An 18109-nucleotide genomic window follows, 5' to 3' on the forward strand; every position below is an offset into this window, starting at 1 on the left:
TTTTGTCTACGCTTAATTCTTTGTATGCGGCATAATCGGGCTATAGTATATATTCCTTTCATACTATAGATAGTATGCGCTTGGCTAAGAAGCTCATAACATTGCCATCCGGAAGTATAACGGACCAACACACAAAACTGTGTGTATCCATGAACGTTTATAGTCAGGTTAATACAGTTCAGTGAGCATTACTCATAAACGCGGATGGCAAAAAACAATAACAAAGACCTGAGTGACGTCATCTTCGAACTATCTATAGGTTACAGTTATGGGTAAGGGCAAATTTTGACAATAACATTTTGCAGTTTGTCTGAGCATAGTCGTACTTAAGCCTTTCATTTACTATAAGATACATGTTGATTCTATGGACAGCACCAAAGAAAAGTAATATGTATTTTGTTTTTGCTTTCCGCTTCTTCTTCATCTGCAACATAGTCTTAGATATTCCATTAATATACTACAGGGGACAGTTTGCTTTTAATATGGATAAGACCAAAGAAGAGTTTGATATTGATGTGGCCTACTTATAAATTTTGTGAGCTGAAATAGGAAAGAAAAGTGTAATGTAAAAAAAAACTTGTTCCTTTTTCATTGGAAGTGTAAAGCCACTCTGCCAGAGGACTGGATACCTACCTTGTGTAAATTTTTGTTCTGGTTTCAGAGTGATGGCATCTTATTTTTTAGTTTAAACAAATGCCGGTCGTTAAAAAGGATTATTCATCCTCGCTCTTATCCATCCCATAATGCTTAGGATCTGCCTATACATCTTGATATTGAAATAGTTATGTCACCTTTATAAAACCTATTCATTATTAGTACTCCGAAGGACTGGTTACATACACACTCCCAAAGATTTAGGAAACAAAAGAATAGAATGTATGATGTCACGATTTTTCTCCCCAATTGAGATTATAATGGTCAATAATAATTTATTAATCCAATAATATGATATTATCACTTATTTAACTTTTTTATTTCTTCTTTTCTTCTTCTGCAGACAAAGTGACGATATTTTTACAAAAGTTGCTGAGAATAGCCCCATCTGGTTCCTAAGGCCCTGTTGTGGCCGATGTCCTTTCACCTGTGCCAATAGCTTCCTTCACAAAACATGGTTGCTTCGGAACTTTCTTGAACAATGATCTTATTTTTTGTCTTGTAAATAATATAACATAATGTATTATGATTTGGTTATGGTAATGTTGATTATATTATGCTATAATGTTGTCATGATGATACAACAGTACAAATAGGGACGATTTATATTATTTTCGCTCAAAATGTCTACATAGTTTTTAAACCAATCAACATCACAATATGTTATTTCGTTCAGCTTGGAACATGAGTGTATTTACAACTTTTATAAACAAAGTCGTGTGTTGATATTTATTAAGAAATATCAAAGCGTTAGACAGTAACAAATCATGTGATCAATGACTTGGTTGGACGAATACCTGAATATAGATCGCTCCCATTTTCATTAGTCTGATTGCAGTACCGTATGCAGCTTCCAAGAGTACTCCCACTTACTTACCGTTCACCTTCTTGTTTTTATTCTTGCCCTATATTGTACCTAATTTTAAGGTTTGTATCAGGCTATAAGTCAATTGAGATTAGGGTATGACTTATAATGATATTGTTCATAACTTTGAAACTGCAATTGGACATACTCTTACAAGAAATCTTTCATGGCGTCCGAAACATGACATGACCCTTTCTCCTCCCCCAAATTAAAGACCGACTATGTCCGTCAACTGGGAGAATGACAAAAATAGATAACTTTGTCCACTATAGTACCCTATCCTAGGTGTAAATGAGTGCTTGGTTATTGGTAGTAACGTACATTAATCTAATAGGACGAGTACAAAAATGACGCCTAAAATGCAAATTTTACTGAATAAAATGACAGTTTAGTTTTATAAACTTATTTGGTAATGAATGAAACGCCTGAAAACATCCATCACATTATGAAAGCGTAGAACTGAGCGGTATGAATTTTCACAATTATATATCGTTGATTCATTTTAGAGAAGCGAGAGATAATAACAGATATTCAACCAACTGTTTACAACTGTACTCTTTAAAATTCCTTTTTTCATATTGCCCAGAAATTTAAATTCAAACATCAATGCGTCAAAGTGGCCTTGAACTTATCAAACATTCTCAAACCGCAGACTTCGAAGAAGTCTTAAGACAGACTTTAAAAAAAGAAGTTGAGAGTGTGAGTTTAATCGTAGACTTCTTCTCTGAGGTCTCAGGTTTGAGACTCGTGTTTGACTAGTTGTGGATTATTTTAATCAGTCGATATTTGAGGTAAAAGTTTTATGGCTAAAATGAAATAAATGTGTTTTTTATCGAAGTGCTGCAGTATTGGGGGCAGCATCATCTGATGATCACACCAGCAGCTTCTGGTACGCCACCAATCCCTTCCATTTTATGCTTTGTGAGAAGGGAGACAGTCAATGTTAGGTTGCTTTGAAAAATTATCATATCTCCCGTACATTAATAATTTTAATACAAAGCAGATAAATATTGTTTAATAAGGATAAAAACTACACATTTTTTTTTTTATTGAGTTTAATCACGTACTGTATCAATTCTAAATTCAGCATCATTAGATTGTTTCACCAGCTGCTAACGGTTAGCTTTGTAGGAAGGGAGGTAATCAATGTTTTGTTGCTATGAAAGATTAATTTTTATCGTATTATCTCCCTGGATATTTTTGTCGGTATAAGGTTGATAATTCTTGAATGTCTCTTAACTTCGATTATTTATCTTGAGTTTAATCACAGCTTGTATTAATTCTTAATAGAATCATGATAATCCTCCTGCTAGCATGTCCATTCGCAATGACATCATCATGGACAGCATCGTCATCATCATCATCATCATCATCATCATCATCATCATCATCATCATCATCATCATCATCATCATCATCATCATCCTCATCATCATTATCATCATCATCATCATCATCATCGTCGTCGTCGTCGTCGTACCAGGGTCCTCATATTATCACCATTACCCTTACTCTATAGCATACCGCTGATATCATCCGCTCATTCCAGTACTTGCCTCTATATCCCTGTCACTACGACTTATCCAATCCATCTACTATCTATCCACCTTCTGTCACCAGACACATATTTCCTTTGTAGTGAAATGACCCAGTGTACAGCACTGTACTACCGTTCTATGAAAATAACCAATTTTTTAAAATTTGGCTAGAAAATTTGTCCTTCAAATATCGATCGAATAAAAATGATCCTCGCCTTGTCAAGAGCTCTCAAACCTGGCATTTCCAAGTTTGAGAGTTTCATACTCCCAGGTATGGGAGTTTTTGACAAGGACGAGTTTTCTGGTCAAATTTGTTTTTAATTGTTGGTATTTTTTTTCCAGAGTAAGGCAATGTAACCGAGTCGTATGATTCCTATTTTTTCGTGTGTCTTGTTTCTTTCAGTTCATGTTGATCAGGATATTACAAAAGAGGACATTCTTTAAATCGGCATGAAATGCATAATGAATTTAGGACACGTTATGTGACATCTTGAATTGGGCTTTTCGGGAGATGGCAGTGTTGTTTTCCTCTGTCATTTTCTCTATCTTGTAATTGATAATGTGAAAAACATGCTTACTTTTTATCATGAATAATATTCAAATGAAGGTTTTACGGTCTTTTTGTGATTCTTTAAAGAATGAAGTTTATTGCTTTATTGTTGAAGTAACAATTAGTCAAATGGAAGGGACGCTTCAAATTAATTAACGAAGACAGATGAATGAAATACTAAAGACGGTGTAATATTCTCCTTTAGTGTTTCACTCATCACGTTTTGTTTACAAAGGGGAGACTCGAAACGTCCACATTATCTGTCTTCGATACTTAAATTGAAGCTTCCATTAAATTTGACTGTTTCTGTTCATTTCTTCGAGTTTAAACAACAATACTTGCATTGTTTTATTGTTTATATGCCAAAGATCGAACTATTATTTTTTTCAAGTAACGTTCCAGTCATGACAATTGTAACCAATCATCTCATTAAAGTATTATGAGGGCATGGATGTGATGCTTAACATTGAATTCTAGGTATAACAAGTGATGGTTTATTTTCTCAGGAATTACATACAATAGGTACCTATTGGATGGGAATGGCGATTCTATGCACCACTTCGATACTAAATCTGTTGCACATAATTTGTTAAAATATTTTTAAAAGATACCTTTATATGTGGCCGATCGCCTCAAAACGGTATTATGTCGGGCTTTAAACTAATCTTTAACATTGAAATTTAGGTTTATTAAAAAATATTTAGTTAAAATAGATTGTTTCATTTTGGGAAAGCGAGTTTTCTTAATTTGAATCGAAAAAGATTTACCTCTTAATCCTGAAAACTTTGATTTTGATCTCAATTGGTTTCATTATGAACAACTAAATAAACTTGAGCTGGACTTGAGCTTTTATATACCTTTAAATAAAAATAATTAAAGGTACAAGACGCTTCATGTTAATTTACGAAGACAGATATTCACATTATTTGTCAATTTAATTGAAGCTTCTAATTGATTGTATTAACCCCTTCCTTACCACCCACAGGAAAATCATCACAATTTGTTTGGATGCAGCCACGTTTTTGTCATTCTAATTTCTTTTGTACATCATAATATTTGAACAAAAATGTTCGCTCTAGTTAAAGTATAATAAACTATTTTGAAGAGCTCGTTTAGCAAAGAAAAAAAAAGATGTATTGCAAGAACTAACAGATTTTGTGTTTGAGTGAAATAAATCTATTTTTGTATATGTTGGGTTTGGAGTTTTGTAGAAAATCCGGTAAATGGCCGGTAAGGAGAAAGTTAATTCTATTATTGCTCCATCGAGCTTCAAGCACCAACATTTGCACTTTCATTTAGCTCATCCCGACATCATACCAAATTGACTCGGTGGTCACATATTGGATTAATAACGCATTTTTTGTGTGCCATTCATTATATCCAAGACATTGTTTTTTTATATTTGATTTATTTTTAAAGCCAGTGATAACAGTCAAGTGCCTTACGCTTTTATCAATTATATTTTTGCCTTTCTCTATCTGTGTTCATAGCTTGTTACCTCACTGTGATATGGAATTTTGACCATTATTATTGACCATGTTTGTATCCACTACTACGGACTACTAGATAGCTCATAACGCCTCTTGTAATAAATAATAATTGTTGTTGATGGACTAACGATAGGCTAATGTCAAAGTGATACTAAGACCAATGTCAAAGTGATACTAAGACCAATGTCAAAGTGATACTAAGACCAATGTCAAAGTGATACTAAGACCAATGTCAAAGTGATACTAAGACCAATGTCAAAGTGATACTAGCTGCTAGACGCTTTGGACTGTAAAAAGAAATAAACAAAAATTAATAAAACAGCTCCAGGAATACAGAAATGGCGTACCGAATATTTCTTTGCCGTTGGTCTGGGTTTTATTAGTCATTTATTTATGTTTTCATTGTTTGTTGTATTTTTTTGTTGGCTGAAAAAGAGTTTTGAGCCCGAAACGTTCCGTGTTTGGTATTTTGTTCTTCTTTGAAGCTGTTATGTTCTTTTTTGTTTATTGCGATAGACCATCTGTAGGGTACTAGACTCAAAAACAAAAACAAGTTGTTTGGTGTTTATTTTCCACCGCTATTTTAACAATTTACAACTGCTCAGAAGTACTGTTCTGTTAAATTGAGACATTATGGAGCAAATACTGGTGTAAGATAAAGATATGAAAAGGTGTGGAGGAAACAATGCCAAACAAAGCAAGAAAGAAAAATACAAGAAGAAAAACATTCCCAAAAAATCAATCTTTCTCGACTGGGGATCGAACCTCAGACCTTCTGATTACCGTAATCAGTATAGGAAGATTGCTTTTTTATTCTTGTATTTTTCTTGCTTGCTTTGTCTGACACTGTTTCATATACACTTTTTCATATCTTTAGTTTATTCTAATAACGTCGTTTGAACATAAAGTTGAGAAATTTTGAACATAAAAACAATAAATGCGATCTGAGTAAATTAAAAGTTGATACCTTAATTGATAGTTTCCTGAAAACGGTAACTGAAATAGACTGGAATGCTTATCATGCAGAACAAAACCAAACTTGATAATTTCCTAAAATTTGAAACATTATTTGTTCCCAAGTCGTTCATTGATAAGCTATCTTGATTCATAATCCTATAGTTTGTCTTATTTTATCAAACATCCTGTATGTATTTTGTTTGAAAGCTCGTATTTTCATGGGAAAGTACAATTCAGCACGTATTGACTTTGTTGATTTCTAAGTTTTGTTGCCCATTGTTTCATTAAAAAATACTTTTTCCAGTTATCTGCGTGTGCTTTCCATAATGTTATCTACTTCTGTTCAATTCATTGCCTTCCTTGTTGATATGTACATAATATTATGATGAAACTATATGCAATTCACTTTTCTGATCTCCCATGGTGGGTAGAGAGGTCACGTCTCCTATGTCTTCTATCCTCTTATATCTGTTTCCTTTTTCTATGTAGCTCTCTGATATTGTTCTGGATTGATATTGCTCAGTTTTTATCCTGGTCCTGGCGGAGGTCCTTAACTGAAGGGGAAACAGTCAAATATATTGTTCATTTTTGTTTAGTTTTTGAGAGATGATAATTCCTTGTAAATTATCTCCCTGTTATGTACGATTATACTTATTCTTTTTGATTTATTAAATACTTTATAAACATTTTGAGTGCATTTTTCATAGCGGAATCCTTTCCTTGTGTCTGGATAGGACTTTTAGGTAATGTCAAAATACGCCCATTGGTGGATTGCTCGTAGAATCTTCTGTTCCCTATTCGAACCAGTTACCCTTTGTCTTGCTCTTTCTTTGGTGCCTTTAACTTCAGATCTACAAATTTTCCTCTATCGTATTCCTTTTTAACCAGAGTAGAAATGACTTAATATTATTGCAAGCAGATAAAACCCATAAGAACAAGCAAACAATTTACTTTAGTATGCAAATATATAGAGAGGATTCAAAACCTAAACCACTCATTAATTTTTCTTCAAATACTGTTCACTTTGAAGTAAATGGCCAGTCGGAAAAAAATTGCTATTTACCAACCTATAATACTTTGATTAGAATAACCTATCTTACCTATACTTGGACGATTCTCTCTCTCTCTCTCTCTCTCTCTCTCTCTCTCTCTCTCTCTCTCTCTCTCTCTCTCTGTCTCTCTCTCTCTCTCTCTCACACACACACACACACTCTCTCACTCTTTTCTCTCTCTATCTATCTATCTATCTGTCTTTCTCTTTCTCTCTATCACTCACACACACACTCACACACACACACTCACACACACACAAACACATATACCGCATGAACATATCTGCGGGTCTGATAAACAAACGAATTATGGGCTTGATGTGACATTATTATAATTGACAATATTTTGAGATGGCCCGAGAGAATTTCGATTACAATAATGAACCCAAAACGATTTGGGTTATCAGACCTGCAAATAAGGACACGCCGCACACACACACACACACACACACACACACTCACATACACACATACACACACAAACACCAACACGCAGATACACATGTTTCATGCCCTTTTGTGTTTCAGACATGCCAAGTTTATCTTTGCTCTGCCATTCGTGTATTATATGCAAATAAAATACTACAATATTATACAAATACAATTTGTTTGTAATCGATTTATTAATTGTTCTTTTCTCCAAGTATGTAACTGATTAAGAGTTTTTGCCAAGACTTCTATTCTACTTTACTTTGGAAAAAAAAAAACATTAAATAAATTTAGCCAGAAAACTCGTCCTTCAGATATCCAACGATTGATATGAGCCTCATCTTTTCAAAAAATCTGAAACCAAAGGTTTTTCAGTTATTAACAAGATAGGAGTCATTGTAATCGATCGCCATTTGAATTCTCAAGTCAGAGAGTTTTTGACAAGATTACAGTCATTTTAATGTGTTTAGTGGTATGACACTCGTTTTCGGATCGGAAGGTCCTGCTGGGTTCGAGCCTCGTTCGGCGCATAGTTGAGTCCTTGGAAAAGGCTCTTTACTCACATTCTCCCACCTTACCCAGGTGTAAAATGAGTCCGTTAACAGCGTCATGTCTCGTTCTACATGTAACATGTTGCTGTTGGACAGGGCCCCCTGTAAAACGCTTTGAGCACGTTTAGTGGATATTGCGCTATATAAAAACTCAGTTTTTTTTGTTTTGTTTTATTTTTTTAATCATTCGATATTAATTTGAAAGACAAGTTTTCCAGGCCATTTTTAAAAAATCTTTTTTTTTTCATATAACTGCTAAGATGTAGGAGAAAGGTCACAACTCGACCCAACAGATCAGAGAATTCGGGCGGTCAATTACTTTTCTCGACGATATTTCCTCGAGGAAGATATTTTCCACACATTTTGTTCGACCTGTCGGGCATGTAGTTTCAAATCGGAGATCTCCTCAGTTCTTAGCTTTATTGTTGTCCAAAAATGTTCTAGTGCCTAACAGGCTGCGTCATGAAGAGATCATAAAATCTATAACACTTAGAGCTTGGTGTTTGGCTTTGGATAAGCATGCGAGGAAAATAGAAATCTTTTAATATAGGCCTATAGCATACTGATTGTTATAAAAGGAAAAGGTTTTCAATTACTGCAGTGCAGGAAGCTGCCGAGCCAATTAGTAGGGTCTCTCTTTGTGCGGCCTTATTGCCTCGTGGTAGACACTCGCCTGTAGCTTCTTAGTTTAAGTCCCTCTGTGAGACGCGCAAAGTTGAGTCCTTGGAAAAGGCGTGTTACTCACATTCTTTCACCATATAATGAGTACCTGTCCTTTAACAGTGCTGTCGAAAAAAAAATATAATATCGCTTTGCAGGCGTCATGTGTTGCCCTAAATGTTAAGATTTTGGAAGATTTTGGACCCCCTCTAAACAGCTTTGAGCACGTTTAATGGATATTGTTCTATATCAATATTCAAGACAGGAAGTTGACGAAGCAATGAGTATGGCCTCTTTTTGTGCGGGCTGCTTCGTGGTCTTCTGGTAATACATTCGCCTCGTTACCTTTATGACTCCGATTCAAGTCCCGCTGTGAACGGCGCAAAGTTGAGTCCTTGGGAAAGATTCTGAACTCACAATCACTCAACGCATTCCGGTGTAAAATTGAATACCTGCCGGAAATACCATCTTCCCTGTCGAAATAGAAATTGTAAAAGCGCTAGTAGTAGTAGTAGTAGTAGTAGTAGTAGTAGTAGTAGTAGTAGTAGTAGTAGTAGTAGTAGTAGTAGTAGTAATAGTATTATTATTATTATTATTATTAGTAGTAGTAGTAGTAGTAGTAGTAGTAGTAGTAGTAGTAGTAGTAGTAGTAGTAGTAGTAGTAGTAGTAGTAGTAGTAGTAGTAGTAGTAGTAGTAGTAGTAGTAGTAGTAGTAGTAGTAGTAGTAGTAGTAGCATTAATCTAAGTGTAGAGCATAAGAGGATATTGTTATATCTGATAAAATATTTGCTTCGGAGATGTATTTCGTTGTTTTTCAGAAGACTTTATTTACATTTCACTGTTTTGCTGCCAATCATCAGCATTGTCAACAAATATGCATTTTATACACAGAGTACACTAATGGTATTCAAACAACAATTTTTGACCCAGTGCCTTTTTCTGGTGTTATGCTGGGGTTATCCAGACACGGAACTATAAGTCGAAAGACCATTAATGAGGTTGTGGCTAATTTATTTTTAAAACGTTTGTGCCAAAAGGACATTATAGTAATCCAAAGATAAGGAATATCAACCTTTCATTAGTTTCATTTTGGATATAAAAATAAAGATTAGACCAACGTTTTTAAAAAGAATAGTATTAGTGTCTGATGTGATCCATTTAGAAATTGCATGTCTGTTATTCATTTGTTGTGAGACCCTCTTTTTATTTTCCATTATTGAACCAAAGTATAGAAACGGACACTAAATTCTACCTTACTTTTCAGAGACTTAATATTTCTATATCTGTTGCCTCAAACATTATAAAACAAGCTTCAATGTCCAAGCACGAATGTGTATGCGTTTTATTTACAAGTTAAGAAATATTCCCAACCCTAAATAATATTCACGTTTTTGACTTCATACTTATTATCATCTATAAGTCACCTCAGCAAATACCAGTTTGAGGTGATGGGCAATATTTATACACCACCATTCAGCTTGTGATTAGGAATTTGCCAAAAGCAATTGTAAAGTCATAATAGCTATAAAGAAAGTACTTCTCTACCCAATAACTCTTAAACCAATGAGAACATTACTGCTCCCTGGTGTGTAGTCCTCTCTTCATCAGGGATGTCTTTGTACAGGACACACCGTGTAGTATTGGTATCCTCTTTGTGGTAGTAGAATGCCTTGCAGTTGAATATACGAAGACATAGAGTTGGGCAATTCTGGGATAAGAAAAAAGTTTATATTTTTTTAAACCAACACATTTCCGTGTTTCCACTATAATTAATGTGCCCCACAAGAACTTTAAAATCCCGTAATAGATTGTAGGAAAACCTAATGTCCATTTCATACAGTATTGCATGTCCCCATTTTTTTATCAAATTGAATACTTTTATCAGTAACTATCTATCAGAAATTCATTATTACCGGATTCCATTGAAATATTGTGTTTGAAGTGCCTTTTATAGATTAAACATAAGGGGACAAATAAAATATCGTTTTCCTCTATTTGTTTATATAAGTTAATACGATACTTTTTTCAAATAGATATATGAGTGATCAATTTCCAGATAAAGTGCAATAAGTGCATTGTCACTGTTGTGCACTAAATATCATAAGGACAAAAAAAAACCAAAAGAAATATATTGCGTTGTCCTCAGAGACTACAGAATAACAAGGGGTGTCTGAAATAGATTCAATAACTTGAATGTTCAAAATTTGAAGTTCGAAAAAAAAAATCGATATATGTAATAATGCTGCGCAAAGATGTCTATAATCTGGTGTAAGTTCCAGATAGATATCTGATACTAGTGCCTACAGTTCAACAACTAGGGGCCATTCGATGAGATACCGAAAGCCTTAACCAAGATTGCTACTCCACCAGAAGTCGTGTGTGTCTTTGTCTATTCGACTGTAGAAGAGCCAATTACAAAATGTTAAAGTGACAAATTTAGAACATAAATTGTTTGTGATTCACCTTAACAACGCCATTATCACATATTATCTCATTCCCTTGTAGTGTTTCATTCATCCTGTCTAGTTGATAAAGGGGAAACCCGAAACGTCCACATTATCTGTTTTCGATTATTAAATTGAACCTTACATTCAATTCCACATGGTTATTTCTTTCAATAGTGAAGTATAATATAATGCTACAGGACGCTTTTGATACCTTATTATCATATATCAGCACATCCCCAACAACGTCATCAGCATTGTCCTTGGGAATATGATCTCGACCAATCAAATGGAAGTGGGCGGAGTTCCTATTTCCCTCCTTCCAACTGTGCTTTTTCTTCAAGACTTCCCAATTGAGACCTGTAAATGAAGCCAGATATTGCTCCGTGAAGCATGTCAATTTAACATAGTTCTATTTCAATAGATTATAGCTCATTTCAAAGAGCACTTGCTTCATTTGTATAAGAAAGAATATCACTGACTCTGTGACATCATGACACAATTAACTTTCTTACTCTTTCATTTTCGCAAAGTAAAAACCAAACTAGAGACAGAATTTCTGCTTAAATTAAATGTGCACAGAAAAGAGCAATGAAGAATAAGAGAGAGGGACGTTTTAAAAAAATAGTCCTTCAGAGCCATGAGGCCCATTGAGCCGGAGTTGATCCCGATTTCTATAGGGTGAAACGGACAATAGCATTTGCTTGCTATCCTTTTGATAGGACGCCAGTCTATCGCAAAGTGCATTCCGCCAGATCTAACAGACCCAGCTACACATTCACTGCACGGTAGACAGAGGGGTCAGAAAAAAAATCTCGACTGCACCCGGAATCGATCTTGTTCCCTTTTCGTTTGAAGCGAGTACTCTACCAATTGAGCTATCGGATCTGTGGTAATAGTTATTAACAGTGTTAAAATCAAAACCTGACATATTTTTTTATTATGCCCTTTCGCCACGATATCATAAGATATCGTCGCCTAGGCATTCCACGAAGGAATATAGATAATTCATCAAACAAGATGTCTGAATCCCCCATGTTGTCCAACTGAGCAAATTGGGGGTTAACATTCTTTCCCAAGGAAAGAAAAGGAAAGTGATGAAGCGGGGCTCGAACCCGGGACCTTCCGGATTACAGTGAAATGCCTTAACCACTCGGCCACTTCGCCCCCCCCCCTCCCCCTGACATAAGGCCAATTTTAAGTTTAAAATCACTATTTACCCCGTTTTGAGGCGATGGGTCATAAACGACAGTACCAGCAGTTGCCTACCTGAGTATAGACACGCTGGCGAGATGACGGTGCAGTCTTTGGGTTCCTGCACACCGTCGATGGGAGGTGCCACGTAGTCTGTGACGCACTGTTTCTCCACGCCATCAACAAGTTTAGGTTCGAGATTGACTGTTAGACAGAACAAAAAAGTGAGTACAGTAATTCACATCGTTGCCATTATTATTATTATTATTATTATTATTATTATTATTATTATTATTATTATTATTATTATTATTATTATTATTATTATTATTATTATTATTATTATTATTAATATTACTAATATTATCATTATTATTATTATTGATGATGATGGTGATGATGATGATGAATGATGATGATGATGATGATGATGATGATGATGATGATGATGATGATGATGATGAATAATAATAATAATAATAATAATAATAATAATAATAATAATAATAATAATAATAATAATAATAATAATAATAATAATAATGTCTCCTTACTCTCAGGTGGGAAGTTCCATGCAGAAGGCAGACAGTAGTCTTTACTCTTGATCACCTCCTCGTCCGACAGGACTGACAGGTACATCTGAAAACAGGCAAATCTGCCCTTGAACTTGGGCTCATTTTCGTCCTTTTGGGAACTCCCGAGTCTGATAGAGCCCTTGGTGGGCAGTCGAATCTTGTTGGGGAAATCGTCGTCGATGTCGTCCACAAGTTGAGAGTTGTGGTGAATCTGGAACAAAATAAAAAGTCGACTTATTTATAATCTGTGGTGACAGGGTGGCTCAGTGGTATGGTCATTGCTATGTACATGAAAACATACAGAGTTCGACTACCTGCCTTGCTGTGTTGCCTTGAGCAAGTCATATCACCCTAGCTCATCTTGTGACACTGGACTGCGGCTAACGTCTGTATTATCCCAGTCTTCCCTTGGAAGTCCCCTAACTCTCTCCTTACCATACATTTTCAGGCTTTTACCCAAAATTTTACATCCACCCTAAACAAAAAAAAAAAAGATTAATTTATTCAAACAGAAAAGCAAAAAGCACATTCTATATAAAATGTTCGTCAGGAAAATACACTCTACAACAAAGTGTCAAGTTTTTATAGCTATAACCAAATATACTCTTCTAATGATGTGCTGTAGAAAAGAAATCAGAATGAGAAGATCGTTGGTTGAATCGTAACGAATGTGACAATTTTCCTATGGTTGGTAAGGAGAGGGTTAAGACAAATTTCCCCTTGGGGGTGAATAAAGGGAATTCTATTTACCTACGTCTTTATTTCTTTCTTTCTTTTTGACTCATTGTCTGATATGACGCATGGCTATGTTAAATATTGCATTTATTGTGACAAATATGAATGGTACTCGTTATATTCTATTATGAACCGTAAGTGCACATGATTAAAATTTCACATTTCTAAACATTTTAACTTTGAATGCGTTTTTCCATCTGGTTCATACCAACCAAATATCGGTTTTGAGATTTTGTACGTCTATGTGGTCATGTGGCACTCGCCTTCGAATCGGAAGAACCTGGGTTCGAGCCCCGCTCTAAGCGGCGCATAGTTGAGTTCTTTGAAACGGCTATTTACTAGCATTCTGTCACCTTACTCAGGTGTAAAATGAGTACCTGTCCGTTAACAGCGTTGTCTCTGTCAAAAAAAATGCCTATCCGGCGTCATGTCTCGTTCTACATGCTGTTGCTGTTGGTCAGGGACCCCTTGTAAAGCGCTTTGAGCACGTTTAGTGGATATTGCGCAAGCAAAATCTCAAGTTCTTTTTTTAAAAACTCAATTGCAAAATAAGAACCTGGAAATTAACAGCGTTGTCCGTGTCGAAAAAATTGTAATATTGCCTACAGGCGTCAATTCTTGTCCTACATGTCACGTGTTGCACTTGGCCAGAGACCATTTATTGAGCACGTTTAGTGGATATTGCACTATAACATGTATACATTTGTTTAAAAGCTCATGCTCACAATATAGGGGAATTGCGAATGTTGCTGGTTAAAGCTCGACAATAACAATTGTCAAATGGAATGGAAGCTTCATTGTCATCAACGAAGACAGATGATGAGGGCCTTCCGGGTTACATTCTAGCATATCCACAACAAAAATCGATGACGTAATTTTGTCAACAAAACATGATGATTGAAGCACTAAAGGCGACATATAAAAGTTACTTTCGTTTTGTACAAATTTATTCAAGAACTGTATCAACGTACCTTTATCCGACCACTCACAGACTCTCTGGAGACAGCGGGACTACTCAATAACTATATCAACTTACCTTTATCCGGCCACTTGCAAACTCCCTGGAGACAGCGAGATGATTCCATTGATTTGGCATCAGCAAAGCTGGAATTGCTGTGGCTCCCACAGAAACCCCATACTCATCCCAAAAGGATACGAACAGTAAACCCTCAAGTACAGACAGCTTGACTACATTTCCTGGGGATATGTTATTTCGAAAGCAATACATTATCTCAAGAGGGAGATGGAAAGCTATTTGTGGCTCATAGTCTCAATCTGGTTTAAAATCGAGGAGTAAAAGACGTTGAAACGTGAATTTAACCCTCTCTTTACCCTCTATTTACAGGTAAATCGTCACATTCGACGTATATAGTATATATATATATATATATATATATATATATATATATATATATATATATATATATATATATTTTTTTTTTTTTTTTTTTTTTTTTTTTTTTTTTTTTTTTTTTTTTTTAATTTTATTTTTTTTTTTTTTTCAGTTCTGATAACCCAAAATGTTATGGTCTCATTGTTGTAATGGAAATACTTTCAAACCAACGCAAAATATTGTCCGTTACAACAATATTGAATCAAGCCCATAATTGCGTTCGGTTATCACACCTGCTAATATGTGCACATTGGTTTCGATGCATTCAATAATTTTATCATTCTGATTTCTTTGATCACAAAATTTAAAGAACATTTGTTATTATTAATTTTTTTTTTTTAATAGAGTTTTGTGTCCGGTGAGAGATTAAGTTTTAAGGAAAGTCATGAAAATGGCCGATTAGTATAGAGTTTGGATTTAAATGAGAAAACAAATGTGGGGTTCTATAATATAAAGCAAAATAGTTAAATGTGCTCAAGGCGCTTTACAATGGTCACAATCTCATAATGTATGAGGAGACGCTATTACATAAGACGCTATTACAATTTTTCTTTCGACAAAGACAACATTGTTACTGATCAATTTCTCGTTTTACAACTGAGTATGGTGACCAAATGTAAGTAAAGATCCTATTCCAAAGACTCAACATTCCTCCACCCACAATAATTCTATTTATAGACTGAAATATACTGCCGTAAACTGGCAACACACCATTCGTCTCAAAGCGGTATTATGTCGGGGTTTATTCCGGAATCTGAATCTTAAATGATAAGATCTGAGTTAAAGTAAAAGCCCTTATTGATAAGAGTTAGACCCTGTTTTGTTTAAAATCCTTTATTTGATGATTTAAACATTAAAATCAACTAGCCTTTTCTAGAACATTCCTAAATAATATCAAATTTGTTGCGGTAGGTCATACATAGGTTTAAAAAACATTTATTCATACATTGATATATTCTCTCACCACACTCAGGTGTAAAATGAGTATCTAGTCGAAAATCAAACGCAGTAGCGCCTCACGGGGGTAATGTCTTGTCCTTCACATTAAGTGTTCCTGCTGGCTTGAACCACGTGTAAATCTCTTTGACCACAATTCGTAGATATTTTCCATCAAAAAAGCTCAAGTTTACACACGGTTTTAATTTTTGACAAGTTGAGAAGGTGGGGGGGGGGACGCATCTTAATATATTGATATATTAAATAAAACATTCTCTGACCAAAATGAAAAAGGTTTCTCGTATCGAATAGCAGCGAGCTACTACTTACCAGTTGCACACAAGTAGTTCAGTATGGTCCCGTCCGGTTCTCCAATGGGGTAAAGATAAATGGAAAAGGTGAAATCACGGAAATCCACTTGGCCGTTTAGATAAAGATCTACATAGGACTTGTCCTCTCCTGTCAATGTCAGGGCTCTGGTTCGGAAAGGGTTAAAAAGAAATATATTGACTGGTTTATTTGTGCGACAATGTGGTCTTGTGGTATGACACCCGCCTAGTTGAATCCTTGGAAAAGGCTCTTTACTGACATTCTCTCACCGCACTCAGGTGTATATGAGTATATGCGTATATGACTGTTAACACCGTGGTGTTGCCTCTTTTGAAAAAAAAATGTAATATCGCTTAACAGGTGTCGTGTTGCTGTTGGGCCCTTTGTAAAACACTTTGAGCACGTTTGGTGGATATTGCTCTATACAAAAGCTTACGTTTTTTCGGGGGTTTTTATGAGCAAGCAAGTGTGTTATCTCTGTTGGAAAAAAAATTATCCCTATACTTTCCGAACATCGTTGCTGTTGACTTGGCGCATCTAGTAAAGCGACTTAAGTCATTTTTGTTTATAAATCTCGTATAAAAGCTTACATTTTCTTGAATTGTTTCTTCAACAGACGATTTGAGGCCAAAATCTCATTTCATGCGAAGCAAGTGACATATTAGGCGTCCTTTTTGTACTTTTTAACACTGACAATATTCGTAACTGCTTAGAGTTAGTGTCTACATATTCATGGCTGAGTCGAGTGATAGCTCAATTCAACATGACCTGTGTTGGTTCATAGCAAAATGTCATTGTTACATTTATTACATACGCTTTCTATCTTCATTATCGAATCTGGTGTATTTCTATTCGTCATTTTGTGTATGAGGTCATACTGTGAAGATGATGTTGATGATGATGACGATGATGATGATGATGATGATGATGATGATGATGATGATGATGATGATGATGACGATGATGATGATGATAAATGAAGACGACGACGATGATGGCGATGATGATGATGATGATGATGATGATGATGATGATGATGATGATGATGATGATGATGATACTAAGAACAATGTAACTCTCAATAACGATAATATCATACTTACTCATAAGGTAGATCAGGCTGCCCCGGTGAGAAGACAAAGCACTGACTGGATGGGGGCAGGTGGGCATCTTGTCCACTCATCACCTCTCTGAAAAATTGGCAAGATTAAATACATGACCTTTATAAATATGCACAATTATAGCCCATTTCCATGTATTCACCATGCTCTATGCCCTTAAAATTACGCAATTTATTACCCTGTTTAACCAAATGGAACCAAACTCGCATTTTGATATAGATTGTACTACTACGCTTGCTAGAAATCATTTTGTACTATAATATTATTCTTACAATACGCTTGACAAAATATGGTCCAAACTTAAACGACCTACACTTTTGTAAATGATGGCTAATTATGTTGCGTCAGTTTTATTAAGGACATATCAAGCAACGACAACAATTGTGTTAAGTTATACTTAGATATAAAGGCGAGTAAATAGGTAACTTATGATTTGAGTGGAATTTTTATTTTTGGAAAAATATATGAAAACAAAACTAAATGTCATAAAGGCACAGAAATAGGCCGTAAAAAATCAATTAAACATCTGAAAGGGTGTGTATTAACCAGTGTCTGATATACGACAGATAGACAAATACTGATGCTATTTGTCACTTCAATAATCAATTGTTATTTATTGTTACAAATCATCAGTC

At 35.1% G+C, this 18109-nt stretch overlaps 2 protein-coding genes across 4 annotated transcripts in view; one reads left to right on the plus strand and one right to left on the minus strand.

Moving 5' to 3' along the window:
- The window catches only part of LOC144977018 (b(0,+)-type amino acid transporter 1-like), a 53685-nt gene extending 45980 nt beyond the window's left edge, over nt 1-7705 (plus strand). For all 3 annotated transcript variants that reach the window (XM_078921713.1, XM_078921711.1, XM_078921710.1), the window contains one exon: nt 998-7705. In XM_078921713.1, coding sequence (XP_078777839.1) covers nt 998-1053 — 56 coding nt within the window. In that variant the 3' untranslated portion in view covers nt 1054-7705. The remainder of the gene's footprint in view (nt 1-997) is intronic.
- A 1856-nt stretch (nt 7706-9561) lies between these two features.
- On the minus strand, nt 9562-17544 carry LOC144976208 (uncharacterized). The gene is made up of 7 exons (XM_078920392.1): nt 17457-17544; nt 16354-16499; nt 14731-14891; nt 12939-13170; nt 12460-12588; nt 11405-11550; nt 9562-10454 (listed from the first exon to the last, which is right to left on the minus strand). Exons 1-7 carry the CDS (start codon nt 17534-17536, stop codon nt 10302-10304), a joined length of 1047 nt encoding a protein of 348 aa, XP_078776518.1. The 5' UTR covers nt 17537-17544; the 3' UTR covers nt 9562-10301.
- Between the last annotated feature and the right edge of the window lie 565 nt (nt 17545-18109).

The sequence above is a fragment of the Berghia stephanieae genome, chromosome 7 (assembly GCF_034508935.2).
Source record: "Berghia stephanieae isolate SIO BIC M18660-M18661 chromosome 7, UCSD_Bste_1.3, whole genome shotgun sequence".
Taxonomy (NCBI): Eukaryota; Metazoa; Mollusca; class Gastropoda; order Nudibranchia; family Aeolidiidae; genus Berghia; species Berghia stephanieae.